This window comes from Antrostomus carolinensis, unplaced genomic scaffold (assembly GCF_000700745.2).
Source record: "Antrostomus carolinensis isolate BGI_N321 unplaced genomic scaffold, ASM70074v2 scaffold38839, whole genome shotgun sequence".
NCBI lineage: Eukaryota > Metazoa > Chordata > Aves > Caprimulgiformes > Caprimulgidae > Antrostomus > Antrostomus carolinensis.
In genome coordinates, this window is record NW_010337177.1 from 16283 (window position 1) to 30206 (window position 13924).

General features: G+C 39.1%; 1 protein-coding gene across 1 annotated transcript in view; it reads left to right on the forward strand.

Moving 5' to 3' along the window:
• LOC104530500 (argonaute RISC catalytic component 3) overlaps positions 1 to 12467 on the forward strand; it is a 19646-nt gene extending 7179 nt beyond the window's left edge. The window contains exons 6-19 of the mRNA XM_029086771.1: positions 1862 to 1949; positions 2075 to 2222; positions 2532 to 2651; positions 3632 to 3754; positions 3958 to 4091; positions 4559 to 4743; positions 5016 to 5175; positions 6383 to 6473; positions 7343 to 7537; positions 7894 to 8028; positions 8714 to 8815; positions 10011 to 10210; positions 10830 to 11000; positions 12140 to 12467. Of these exons, the coding sequence (XP_028942604.1) occupies positions 1862 to 1949; positions 2075 to 2222; positions 2532 to 2651; positions 3632 to 3754; positions 3958 to 4091; positions 4559 to 4743; positions 5016 to 5175; positions 6383 to 6473; positions 7343 to 7537; positions 7894 to 8028; positions 8714 to 8815; positions 10011 to 10210; positions 10830 to 10938 (1790 nt within the window). The 3' untranslated portion in view covers positions 10939 to 11000; positions 12140 to 12467. The remainder of the gene's footprint in view (positions 1 to 1861; positions 1950 to 2074; positions 2223 to 2531; positions 2652 to 3631; positions 3755 to 3957; positions 4092 to 4558; positions 4744 to 5015; positions 5176 to 6382; positions 6474 to 7342; positions 7538 to 7893; positions 8029 to 8713; positions 8816 to 10010; positions 10211 to 10829; positions 11001 to 12139) is intronic.
• The last annotated feature ends 1457 nt before the right edge of the window (positions 12468 to 13924 follow it).

The window sequence follows — 13924 nt, forward strand, 5'->3', positions numbered from 1 at the left end:
GTTATTGTCTGGATGGAGGTAAGTGGCTGTTGCCTTGCTGGATGGCTAACCCTTCATATGCAAGGGTCACTGAGGCCACAGTGGTATTGTGCTGTAGATCTCCTGCTGTTTAAATGCTGAGACAAAGGGAAAATTGATTTCAAAGCTAACATCATTGATTCTTTGAGAGTATGCTGTTGCAGTGACTTCTAATAACTGATTGCCTTAAAGGAAAACAAGTGTGACTTGCTGACTTGCAGCTGAAGGCAAAATTCCATTCCAGAGGAATTGCATCAACTGCTGGTTTGAGTAGTTTCACTCCATATATGCTACTTTGCTTTGTGTTTTCCTGGATGCTTTCATTCCGGTGTAATTTGCAGAGAGACAAGCCTTGAAAGAGCCCAGCTCTTCAAAGCTCTGCTCTTAAACACTTGTGTTATTTGATGCAAGATTAGACTGTGTTGAAATACTGGGCAGCAAAAAAGTAAATTTGAACTATAGTCATAAACTAATGTGTTCATAGAGTAGTCATTAGTGAAAAAAAATTGAAGTAGTTATTTTGTAGCAGTCCTGACATACCTCCTTTTTACATCTACCTGTACGTCTTCATGCTGGAAGACAGATAACTGGAAAATGGGCAGCTGTCTCTGCTTGATCTTGGATACCTCAGCACTTTGTTACCATAGTCAGACAATATTGAAAGGTTACCTTTGCTGTCGATATTTATCTTTACTACTGTAGTATCTCCAGCCAAGATGATGTGATCGTGTATAGTGAAACGAACCCTGCGTTGAAGAATTGGCAGTCTGAGCAGCTCTGTGGGAGGGTAGTGCCTTCTGTAGTGTCACAGCAGATTAGTGACGAAGCAGTGAATGGGTTCCAGGTATCTGTGGATTCACAACGCTTTTCTGCTTGGCCACAGTGCTTCATGGTTTCTTTATTTTGTATTTTCTCTTAGTGCTGTGTCAGGGGTGTCCGTGCCCCTGGTAAACTAAACACATTAATCTACTTTCTGGGACTTTGGGACCTGATTTGATGTGGGGTGTCCACATGAGGCTCAACAGAACAAGTCATCCAACTGCCTTTTCAAAAGGCAGTTTCCTAGTAGACTGTAGGTTGAATCTTTTTGGGTAGCAAGGCTTTGTTTTCAACTGCCTTTTCTTCCATGGGGCTAGGGAAGGATGTAACAGTGTGCCGGTGCTATGCAGCACTTGTGTGCTTATCACAAGCTCTGTACTTCAGCAGATGTTGAGTCTGCTCTCTGTGTACAGTACACACCGTTAACAGAAACAGCCACTGAAAGCCTCTCGAAGCTGCCATCGTTGCTGTCGTTATTGTGGATCGAGAGTCAAGTCCAACAAGCCTGTGGTGTGTAGGCTGGGTGCTTTTAGACTAGATCTTCAGCCCCTCGAAATCTAAAGTTAAACTTGGTCAGTGAAATTAATGAAAATTACAGGCTGAATGTGGATACAAAGCTGAGGGGGAAATGAGCAACAGGGTAGGAATCTGCTTTTGCCCATTTAACTTCAGTTATATTGGAACTGCTAGTTCTGAGGAGTATAGCACTGAGAATGAGAACAGAAAATAGCTCTCTGAGATTGGTTGCATGCCTGTTAAATGAAACTGCTCCAAGAAGTTCAGATAACATTGGATATTAAATATCACACACTATGATTTGTTTTCAAGGATAATACCTGATTAGTCAGAAATCAAATTGTAACGAAAGCAAAATGTTTAGAGAATAATAATTTCTGTTTTGCTGTTTGATGCTGACCATCAACACTGGTGCATTAGAACATGTTCTTATATAAGAAACCTTGTGTCTCCTGTGCAAATTTTTGTGTAGTGATGATGTCAAGGGGTTTTTGTTATTTTTGTGTAGGTCTAAAGGTAGAAGTGACTCACTGTGGAACCATGAGAAGGAAATACCGTGTTTGTAACGTAACAAGAAGGCCTGCAAGTCATCAAACGTAAGAGGCTTTTTGTCGCAGCATAAAATGTGTGATAGCTTAACACTGAATGTGTATTAATTTGGGGTGTGTTGATACTTGCCAACTAAGATTTCTGTACATTTTATTAAAATATGTCTTTTCAGCTTTCCTTTACAGTTAGAAAATGGCCAGACTGTGGAGAGAACAGTAGCACAGTATTTCAGAGAGAAATACAACCTCCAGCTGAAATACCCTCATCTTCCTTGCCTACAAGTGGGACAAGAACAGAAACACACCTACCTGCCTTTAGAAGTAATTAACTTATTCTGATAAATCAGCTGGTTATTGGTAGACTGTATCATTTTGCAAAATGTTAAGGAGTAGTGTGCTTTGAAGTACAAGCATGTTTGAATATTTACATATTCATTATTTATTTCACTAAAGACTCTCTACACTTTAAAAAGTGCTTTAAACTTTAGAACTATGAGAAAGAATATGCAGTTGCTTAAACACGTGGAGGGTGTGTTTGTAGTGACAGGGTGGTACTGTGTACTTACAGCACGGTGGGATCTGTTTCTAAGTGCTCCTCTTGTGTATTGATGCTTCTGATTTTCCTTTAAGGTCTGTAACATTGTAGCTGGCCAGCGGTGTATCAAGAAGCTAACGGACAATCAGACATCGACTATGATAAAGGCCACAGCGAGATCTGCCCCAGATAGGCAAGAGGAAATAAGCAGATTGGTTAGTTCTTTAATTTCAGTTTGATGTGATGCTACTCGCTAAATTACATTAATGAAAAAAACTTCTTACACGACCTACCTAGTCTTTTCATTCCTCCCTTCTAGCTCTTTAATTTAATAGATATTAACTACTTTTTTTTTAATTATAGGATTTATTTAACATAGCTTGCAACAATAGCAGGAGTCCAGCAGTATGGGCTCTTGTGTTACAGTCTTTACAGTTACTTCCATGTAGGTATTGGCACGACTCGGGGCTAATAGTTCAGTGTTTTGCTGTATTGGGCCCTCAGGGTTTTTAAACAAATTTGGGAAATGGACTTGAGTTTTAGTACCCAAACTCATGAAAGTAAAATTTTGTTCTAGGTACTTTTCCTTGTTTCCTGTTGATGTTTGGACACCATACTTTTTTGCTTATTATATGATGCTTATATTTGTAGCAGTGCTAAATACTTTTAAAATCATGGGCTAGGCTCTGGAGACTTGGGTCTTGAGAATTTCCCTTTTTTTTTCTGTTAGAGTGATGCTACCATCTTCAAACTACTAACACTAGTTAATCTTAACAGGTCCTGACAACAAACTGGAACAATTTGATTTGTCCAGAATCATACGAGAAATCTACAACAGGGTAGAAAAATTATTCCAAATCTCCTGAACCTCACTCTTGTACTTGAGATGTTTGACTGCTTTCCTTAGTGCACACTGTTTTCACCTGATAACTCCAATATCTGTCCTTGGTGCTGAGTCCAGACACTCTAAACTTGAGTAACTAAAGGAACAAAAAAAACCCCTCATCAAATACATCTCATGGTGTTAATTGTTTTCACTGGGATAGGTTGATAGTGTTGAGCAGTTAAATCTGAGCATTTTTCAATGACAAGGGGATTGTTGTGGAACAGTTCTGCAGCGTTTCTGTTAAGACTTTTGTTTATTATATGAATTATCACTAGATAATTCTGTAATACAGAAAAACTCCTCTTCTAGGTGAGAAGTGCAAATTATGATGCAGATCCATTTGTTCAAGAGTTCCAATTCAAAGTCCGGGATGAGATGGCCCACGTGACGGGGCGCGTGCTCCCAGCTCCAATGTTGCAGTACGGAGGACGGGTGAGATTTTAGCTTCTTCTTTAGTTTCTATTTTGAAGAGTGATTTCCCATGGACATTGACTATTGTAGTCAGTTCGATTGCATTCTGTGATACAGGGATAGGAGTTTGAATGGTAAACTTGGTTTTGTTATCCTGAAACTGAAAATCACGTGGGTTTTTTCTTTCTCAGTCACTCGAATACCTGTTGCTTTTGTTTCCACAGAATCGAACAGTGGCAACCCCAAGCCATGGAGTCTGGGACATGCGAGGGAAGCAGTTTCACACTGGTGTTGAGATAAAAATGTGGGCCATAGCTTGCTTTGCAACGCAGAGACAGTGCAGAGAAGAAATACTGAAGTAAGGCGTGTCAGAGTTTCGGCTTTGGACTGTTCTCTTAATGTAGCCATCTTAGTGAAGACATGAACATAGGACTTCTAATGAGGGCTTTGCCTGGTTTCAATCATCTAAGGTGTTAAGGAGAGAATCTAAGCTGGTTTGCTTCCTTGCTGGAAACTGCAGTCAAAACACTGCACCTAGGTACACCATGGGGTTTCAGTCCTGTGACATTGCTGCTTTCCTTCTAGTTACTTCTGGCATCTTGAATGAAGTAAAGCACTTAAGGTGCCTAAATGGCTTTTTTCCGTTCTAGCCTGAGATGTTTCAAAGCTGTACAGCCTCCACATGATGAATGTTTTTCAAATACTGCTTTAAAAGCTATTTGGAATCACCTTCATTTGAGTAACACGGTTCTTCTGTCCTCTTCTGCTTTGGTTGCTGTGTGTGATTGCTACTGTGAAAATTAAAGAAAAACTTCTCGTCCTCAGGGGTTTCACAGATCAGCTGCGCAAGATCTCCAAAGATGCAGGGATGCCCATCCAGGGCCAGCCCTGCTTCTGTAAATACGCCCAGGGTGCAGACAGTGTGGAGCCCATGTTTCGACACCTCAAGAACACCTATTCGGGGCTTCAGCTCATCATTGTCATCCTGCCAGGGAAAACACCGGTGTATGGTAAGGGAATATCTCTGTCTTTACCTGTTTGGCCAAGTGTTGTTCTGAGAAATTTGCTGCCTAGCATGTTTGAAAATTCTTCAGGACTATTCTTTAAACATTAGAACCCAACGTTTCATGTCTGAAGGTAAAATTAATTGGAAGCAGGTCTGAGCTTGCAGATAAGTTGGAAGTTATTTGTCAGAGTATGTACATTTAAATTATTGTGACTTAAGCTAAGATCCCAATACAGCAATAATTTCAAATGTTGTATCCCAATATCTGCTCCTCAGCGGAGGTGAAGCGTGTGGGAGATACACTGTTGGGAATGGCCACACAGTGTGTTCAAGTCAAGAACGTCATTAAAACATCTCCACAGACCCTCTCAAATCTGTGCCTGAAGATTAATGTTAAACTAGGAGGAATCAACAACATCCTTGTACCTCATCAACGGTAAGACTCTTTGTGGAGACTGATTTGGGTTTTGTTATGACAGATGTGGTTAAATTTGATACTTAGCACCCAAAATTTATACATGGCCAAGTTTAAGTTGAAATATTTGTGTGGTAATAGTACCTGATATTTGAGGTAGAATTAAACTTCTAGTAGGGCCTCTGAGTGGTGCATTAGGTCTTAAGCCAAGTTTCTTTCCAAATGTTTGATCGGTATAAAAACATTGAAGAGAAACCATAGATCCAGAGATGTTGAAATATTAATAGAATCAGAAGTTTTTTGCAAGTTTTAAGATCACACAACACATCACAGAAGAAAGTAACTGTTGGTTTATGTATCAATGTGCTGTTAATAAGGGCAGCAGAATACTGGAGGCATCAAACTTATCTCACCTTAATAGCCTGGATAATTCAAGTCACATCTGTTCTTTCTGTGGCTACTCTCTGCTCTATTTGTGTGTGTGTTCCAATTGCTTCGATGCCTTCAAATGAGAAGGTTTCGAAAGTCCAGCCCACATATGTTCACATCTTTCACACATGGATCATTCTGGAGAAGCACAAGTCTTTTCATCCTGAAGACTTGAAATTCAGATTGACTCTAACTTTTACTAGAGCATATCTGTTCTTTGAGTGGAAACATGCATAATGCAAGGTAGCAAGCCAGAATAAGATTTGTAGTGCAAGTCTTAAGAAGTCTTTTCCTGAGACTCCCCGAGAGCTTGGAATCAAAGTTTAAACATGAAGCAATGGTGTGTGGAAGAATGTTTTTGAAGGCATTGGGAGGCCATCTTACTACTTAAATCCTGGAAGCCAGAATAATGTGTGTGCTGCTGCACCCAGCTGTTTGTTGCAGGGCTGGTGCAGTTCCCCAGTGGTGCTTAGCTGACCTCCAAGCACTAGTGTCATCAACCTGTAGAATAGTTTCTGCAGGAAGCTGTCTGTACTTTTCAGGTGTAGCTTGGTGGCTTTTCTCCACTAGAATCATGCCCTGATTAAGTAGCAGTGTATTTTTGGAAGGACTGCTGTGGTGGTTTCGAAGTTCACATCTTGTGCACAAAGATTTCATTGTTTAGGTTTGGGCAGAGTACCTGATAAGAAACCTTCTCTGTGCAGCTTAGCTGAAATAGAAACAGAACCCCGAATTGAGCAATAACCTTGTGCCAACTGTTCAGCTACAAGTGTGACTTAGCACTTTTTTCTTTTTGAAGACCTTCTGTGTTCCAGCAGCCAGTGATCTTTTTGGGAGCCGATGTCACTCACCCTCCTGCTGGAGATGGAAAGAAGCCTTCCATAGCTGCTGTAAGTTTTATTAAATGAGCATTGTTTTTTCAACTTGGGTAAATGTTAGAATAATAAATGCAACTCGTGGACTATGTCTGTGTCACGTATCTTTGAGGCCTTATGCCAGTTCTTTGTACACATTTACAATTTATTAAAAATGTCTTTAAAAGAAAAGCACTGCTCTATGCGTCAGATTTTCTTAGCCTTGTAATTTTTAAATCAAGGTAAAATGGCTGTCAGATTGTTTTCTTAGCCTTGTAATTTTTAAATCAAGGTAAAATGGCAGTCGTATTAAATAATCTATTTCTGCAAAAATATTCTAAAGGAAATAATGCAGCTTTGTGATGTTAGTTAATAACATCTTTGTATTTTTAAAGGAGAGAAATGTAATTAAAGCCCTAGTTTGGCAGGAATACTTTTCACGAGTCTTACCTTTTGTGTTGGTACAGCCCAGGAGATCAAGGTGGTAATTGGATGCTTGGTCAGTCCCTTCCTATTTTGTCCCCTTGGTATTTTCCTTGGATTTGATTGCATTTACGAAAACTGCCTCCTTGTTTAAAGTAACTAGGGAAAACTGAAGTGTTTCTGTACATAAAAGATGAGAAAACTTCAAAGAAAAAAGTCTGGATTATAGGAATATGCATTAGTGGGGAAGACTCACAATTCTGCAGATGCATTTTGGGGTGCTTGGAGGGCAAGTTTTATACCCCTTTTCAAAAGGTTTTAAACCTGCATCTACAAGTTCCAGTTAAAAATGTTACTGTGACTGTTGTTTGCACGTAAGCATCTTTTACTTGAAAATTGCTCTTCTTGGCTTTTTTGCTATTTAATTTTTTTTTAATAGATTTTTATCTTGAAGCCTTTACTCATGTCATCTTCCCCTGAAGGTTGTAGGTAGTATGGATGCTCATCCAAGCCGGTACTGTGCCACAGTGAGAGTTCAGCGACCCCGGCAGGAAATCATCCAAGATCTGGCCTCCATGGTGAGAGAGCTTCTCATCCAGTTCTACAAGTCAACACGGTTCAAGCCCACGCGTATCATCTTCTATAGGGATGGGGTCTCTGAAGGACAGTTTCGACAGGTTGGTTCATTTGTGGGTTTCTTGAAGGACTGTGTTTACTGCACAATAACTCCAGTTCTCATAGTTGAGTGGCTGTACTGTTCGAGTTTCTTACATTTACACCAAGATACCACAAAATAATTGAGACTTTTCAGGAGAGAATTTCTCAAGCATGTTGGGTAAGAAAAGTTGCAACTTATTTCCTCTGGGAAGGAGAGGTCTTAGAACTTGTGAAACAATGTATTTCTAAGTCCTCCCTAAGATTACTAATTGTGTGGCAAAGTTGCACTTAGTGTTAACTACAAACCATTTGTTAGGTGTTGTGTGTATAATACAGTGCAAGGAAAACCTAAACTATTCTGTTCTTGTGCTTCTAGGTTTTGTATTATGAACTGCTAGCCATTAGAGAAGCCTGCATCAGTTTGGAGAAAGATTACCAGCCTGGAATAACCTATATTGTGGTGCAGAAACGACATCATACACGATTGTTCTGTGCTGACAGAACAGAAAGGGTAATCATTGCCCTCTCTCATCGTAGCCTTGTGTGACAAGCTTGTTGTCAAGCACTTAGACTGCTGGAGAAAATATTAGCCTGGGTTTCTCTGTCAATCTGATTGTCTTTGCACTCAGGGAAAATGTTGAATTAATAAGAACAAAATGTGGCCCCAAATTGAAAAACCATTGACCTTAAATACATTTAAAAGAAAAAAAATCCCCATCAGGCTTTATCATGTTGCACATTGATGCTGGTCTTTGTCAGTGAACTAACTATAGCTAATGTCATGTACTAACGAGGACTAAGTCTACAGCAATTGTAGTAGAAGAAAATACAAAATGATGGAGCCTTTAACTTTTCTGTTCTTCCGAGTGAGTCGATCCAAACTCAAGCTGACAATTCTAAATACAAATGTATGTGCAGCTCTTCTGTCTTTCTGAGATTGCACCTGCAGCACTTAGAACTTTCAATGTTGTGTGTTGAGACAGTCGAGAGCCACACAGTGTCCTCGTCAAACATCCTGGGTTGCTGTATTGATTCATTCCAGACAGTACTGAGGCAGTTCATTTGCTGAAACCTTGCATGTGTTGAATAGAAACTTGTGGGTTTTAATTACAGTTGAGATGTATAAGCAATTTTAATTACAGTTGAGATGTATAAGCAGTTGTTAGCTGCACTTTTTAACAAAACCTTTTCTCTAGGTTGGACGAAGTGGCAATATTCCAGCTGGAACAACTGTAGATACAGATATTACACATCCATATGAGTTTGATTTTTACCTCTGTAGTCATGCTGGAATACAGGTATAGTTGTTGCTTTGTAAGTAAATGTGAATTTAGAACATATTGTTTTTCTCCCTTTTGTGACGTTTGTGTTTACAAACAGTTATTTAGTGGGAAAATGTCATTTAGCTCAGCTTTCTCTGAGATACCACATTATTGTGGGACTAATAGTATTGTTGGCCTAAGAGGTGGTCTCTGCTACACCTTTAAAACTTGCATTCGTGGTAAGTGATGCTTTAAGTTTATTTTAAAGATGTCACCTTATCTTGTACCTTTGTTATTTCTGAACATAAAACTTGCTGCTTTTATGATTTACAGCCATCATGAAATTAACATTGAATCAAGTTTTCAAATGTAAACAGTTTGAAAGGCTGAAGGCAATGTTTGATTATATGCTGACTAAGTGCAGACCAGACCAGTGAATTACAGGCTGTGGAAATTAAATCCAAAAATGTGGTATTGCCAGCAGGAGAGTCAACTTAATGACAAAAATTGTATCAGGATATTGCTTAAAAATGGAAAAAAAAAATAACTCTAAATTTTTATCATGTGAGTCTGACCACATTGTCATAAGTCTGTTTAGGTTGGGAGGGCATGTGTTCTTCTCTAGTTTTGAATCATGGCAATGTTAAGCGTGTGTCTGGGGGAACCTTGACACGAGTGACATGTGCAAATCTGATTCAGCATAATGCCAAAGAGCAACGCAACTCTTGAACCTGGAGGAAAGATGACATTGTGTGAAAGTAAAGAAGTGTGTGTTTTTGTGTAGAACTCCATAGGTAACCTCTGAAATACTGGAGCCGTTTCTAGTGTTCATACTTTTTAAGTCAGGGTGTTGAGGAATCGGAAGGAGTTAAAAGCAGCAGTTATTTCTCTGGGAAGTGTGTCTTGGTGAGAAACGGTTTTAATTGAAGGTAGTTAAGAGGTGGTGTAATCATGATTTAGTCATGTTGGGAGCAAGTTTTGATCGTTGTGGGTTATCTAGAAGGCATGTGGATTTTTTTCCAAGCAAGAATAACTAGAGTAACTTAGCCATGTAAATGTTAGACTACTTATTCATCTTTAAATATGTTTAGGGCTGACATAAGACTTAATTTTCTTTGTCTGCTTTTACATAGGAGTTCTGACTAGCTAGTCTGGTCCTTGCTGAACTTAAAAATCTGAATTGATTGTATGGAAAAGCTAGATAAGTGAATCGATGTTCCCTTCTTCTTAGGGTACCAGCCGTCCCTCACACTATCATGTTTTGTGGGATGATAACTGTTTTACTGCAGATGAACTTCAGCTGCTGACTTACCAGCTCTGCCACACATATGTGCGCTGTACACGATCGGTTTCTATACCTGCACCAGCGTATTATGCTCACCTGGTAGCATTTAGAGCACGATACCATCTTGTGGACAAAGAACATGACAGGTAAGTGAAAGTGTGTGCTTAAGTTTTTATCTCCGTTGATCTTTGCTCCATTGTCAGGCATAAAGCCATGGGATATAGATAATGCTGCTCATTGTGCAGTTGCCTCTGGGACTAGTCGTAAGATAATCATTCCCAACAGTTGCTGCTCAGTATCACACTAGAGTGGGTTGGTGGATTCTACTGAATAACACTCAGATTAAAAGAATTAAGTTTAGTTTAATAAAACATTCTGTTACTACTTTGACACGGTCTGAGGGAATCAAGCCACACCTTTAGTTTTTTGCTTTAGAATTAAGAGTAGTCATGAATGAAGCAAATGTTAAGTGCCTTCCACTTCTCTAGCTCTGCTTTGCACATCAGGAGTATTTTATAACCTTCAAGCCATCAATATATTTGTAACAGGCTTATTTTTAGATGAGCAAACTGAGCAGCTAAGGTAAAGGGATTTGTCAAAAGCCTTGAGGTCGCTGGCTGAAGAGACAAGTGGATTTTTCTCAGTACCCACTTCTTTGCTATCACCCTGTTGCTCTCCCAAACGCTGAAGACATGTGAAGGCAGCTTTTTGATCCGAATTAACCCGATTTACAGCCTTGCTTGTCTCTTTCTCGTTTCCTCACAGTGCTGAAGGAAGCCACGTTTCAGGACAAAGCAATGGGAGAGATCCCCAGGCCCTCGCGAAGGCTGTACAGATTCACCAAGACACCTTACGCACGATGTACTTCGCTTAAGTCAATAAAACGGGAGCGTACTCACTGAAAGGAAGAACTGAGAAAATTAAGCCACATACAATGTATGTTTCCAGTGGGGTTGGTTTATGGGATGTGCCTCCGATCATGCTGAAGTTGACACTGTGCAGGGGCGAGAGGCTTAACCCTTAAATTGACACAAGGAAGATTGTTTACTTCATCGAGGAACACAGCACTATTATGCAATATGAAACCAGCCAACTGCTTTATTGGCGCGGTCTCCTCTAGGAAGCACCGCCATCATTTTTATTTTATTTTATTTTTATTTTTTAATTTCTCGTAGTTTAACCCTCTTCTGCCTTTACCTCAAGTTGCTCGGCAGCACAACTATCTTTGCAAAAAAAAAAAAAAAGAAAGAAATAATAATAATAAAATAAAAAAATCAATGGTGTAATTTAAAAAAACAAACAAACAAAAAAAAGGCAAACCGTCTTTATAGGAACAATCACAATGATTGTTTGGGGAGGGAAGTGTGCAAAAAAACAAACAAAAAAATAGGTTTTTTTTACCCCACTGCATTGAGGAATCTTTCTCTCAATATTGCCATCATGCATTCGAATGTGAACATATCCAAGTACATTTGAATGTACAGCACTAGCTAGAAAAAAATTAAGGGGGGGATGATGTTTTGCACGCTAATCCAGTAATCTGAACATAATTTAGCCAACTGCTGCCTTTGTGTCTTTCTTCACAGCTTTGGAGTTCTCAGCTCCAATAGTTCCCTTCTAAAAAGCAAAGAAGCTAGTGCTATTCTGTGCAGGCAGTAGTGATCCAAACTCTTCTTGCTCCCTGGTGAATTTACTAAAGCTGCTGTTTTACCTAGTCCAAAAGTTTCAATTATTTTCTACCTGGCAAGTCAAATACGTTGAAGCTTCACGTGAGATCAGACATCCCAAGTTTTATGGGATTTACAGTAAACACCAGGACTGAAACTTTAGAGCTAAGGTCTTTTTGGACAAAAGAAAAATGCTTAGTTTACTTGCTGCCTCTCACACCTTAATGTGATTTCATATGTATGTGTTTTTGAAGTTTAGCTTCCTTTTGTTTTATATTTATTAGAGTAATAATAATGCTTTAATTTAATTATTACAGAACATATGGTCAACATCAACCTTTATTTTTTAGAAATGTAACCATGTTTATTTTTAAAAAAAAACTGACAACTTGTTTTGCTATCTTTTAGTGCAATAAGCATTCTAAAGGAAAACTGTGTCCATTGAGCTGTACTAAAGCAGTGTTTGTACCACTTAACTGTGGAAGAATGGACACCTCCATGATTTTAAAAGGACAAAGTAAAAGCCTTAATTTTGAAAGGAAAGTTTTATAGTCAGAAGGAATCTTGAATTTTCCTTTTTTAAATCAAAAAAAAAAACAAAAACAAAAATGCTTCTAGGATTCTGCAAGCTTTACTTGCCACTGCAGTATTTTGATTTAACAAAGGAAGTGGCCATATTTTTGGCTTTGAAATGTGGAGGATATTTGAATTAAATGGAAAGAGTTTTTTATTAAGATCTAAGTTTTTACATGCTTAGTTAAATCTATTTGACATCAGTAAAATGTCTGGAATAAATAACAGTTTTCAGGCTTTTTTCCTCTTTGATAATGACTTTCCTTTTAAAATTAAGTTATTGGTAACTTCATTTCACTTCGCAAATAAAAGAGGGCTGGGATAGTTCTAACATGTTAAATCACTGAAATGTGAAACAAATTAATGAGAGTCTTTCATTCCACTTTAAAGGTAAAACAATATTTAAGATGTCAGAGACGAGCATTTATTCAATAGTGAGGGGACTGGGGAGTTTTGCACTTTGTAAACTCGTGAACTGCATTTTTGACTGTTTTTATTTGCACTGGTTCATAGTATATATACTGCAGATCATTTGTATGGGCATTGCTGTTATCCCAGCCCTTCTGAACTCCACCTGCTCTCCACATGAAAACCAGTGGGTTGGTAGAAGTAGCTTAACTCCTGCCGTTCTCATGAAATCCACTGTTTGCCAATATACTGTATTTTGAGCCTAAAATCTGAGCCCGTTTTGCTTCAACAGGCATGAATCTCCCCTGGGTTGTTTGTTTTTTTTTTCTGCCAGAAAACAAAGTACTGTATTTTGTGCATTTGTATATGGTATTGAAATGTACGTAGTGCTGTTCACAACACTGTCTCCAAGAGCTTTACTCAACAGTTAGTGATGACACGTATTTTATCTCCCAATATCAAAGAAAATAATGTAAAAAACACTTAAACTTTGCAACGTTAAAATTGCACTGGAAATACTCATGAAGGGTGGGCAGTTGGCTTGGGGGGTCCCCAGAGGGGAGGTGGGAGGGTGACCAAGGGAGACTGGGCAGACCCCGATGTGTCTGAGCGTCCCTGGGTTCCGGGGAGCCACAGGTCTCGGTCCGTTTGTCCCCGCAGAGCCAGGACTGGCCCGGCCCTGCTCTGCCACATCTCGAGGCACTTGCCTGTCAGCGCCTTGGCGTAACCCCGCTGCAGGGAGGTCGGTGTAACTCAGTCATTGGAGCAAGATGCTTTCTGAGTAAGTCTCTCAAATATTTTTCTCAGTCTGTGACCTGTCAGTTTTCTCTCAGAAGCGCTCTAGTTCTGTTCTAAAAGGTTCAGGTTAGGCTTTTTACAGAAAATTGTTTTAAAATAGAGAATTTTTTTTTTTTTTTAGAACAACTATTTTACAAAGATTTCTTGTGGATTTCTGGCGTTTAGATGAAAATTCCTTTTTAAAGAGTCTTTTAACGCTCTTTTCCAAAACACTATATGCTTCTCATCCTGCCCGCGCTCAGTGACTGTGATTTGAGAAGCTGTTTCGCTTGCAACTTTCACCAAAAAAAAATAAATTAAAGAAACTTCCTTGGGAAAGTGACTGAAATTCCTTGTTGAGCTAACGTTTTTACCTGGTTTTCATGTGAAGAGTATTTGGAGGTTTTAATCTCTCTTCTTGGTTTTGCAAATATC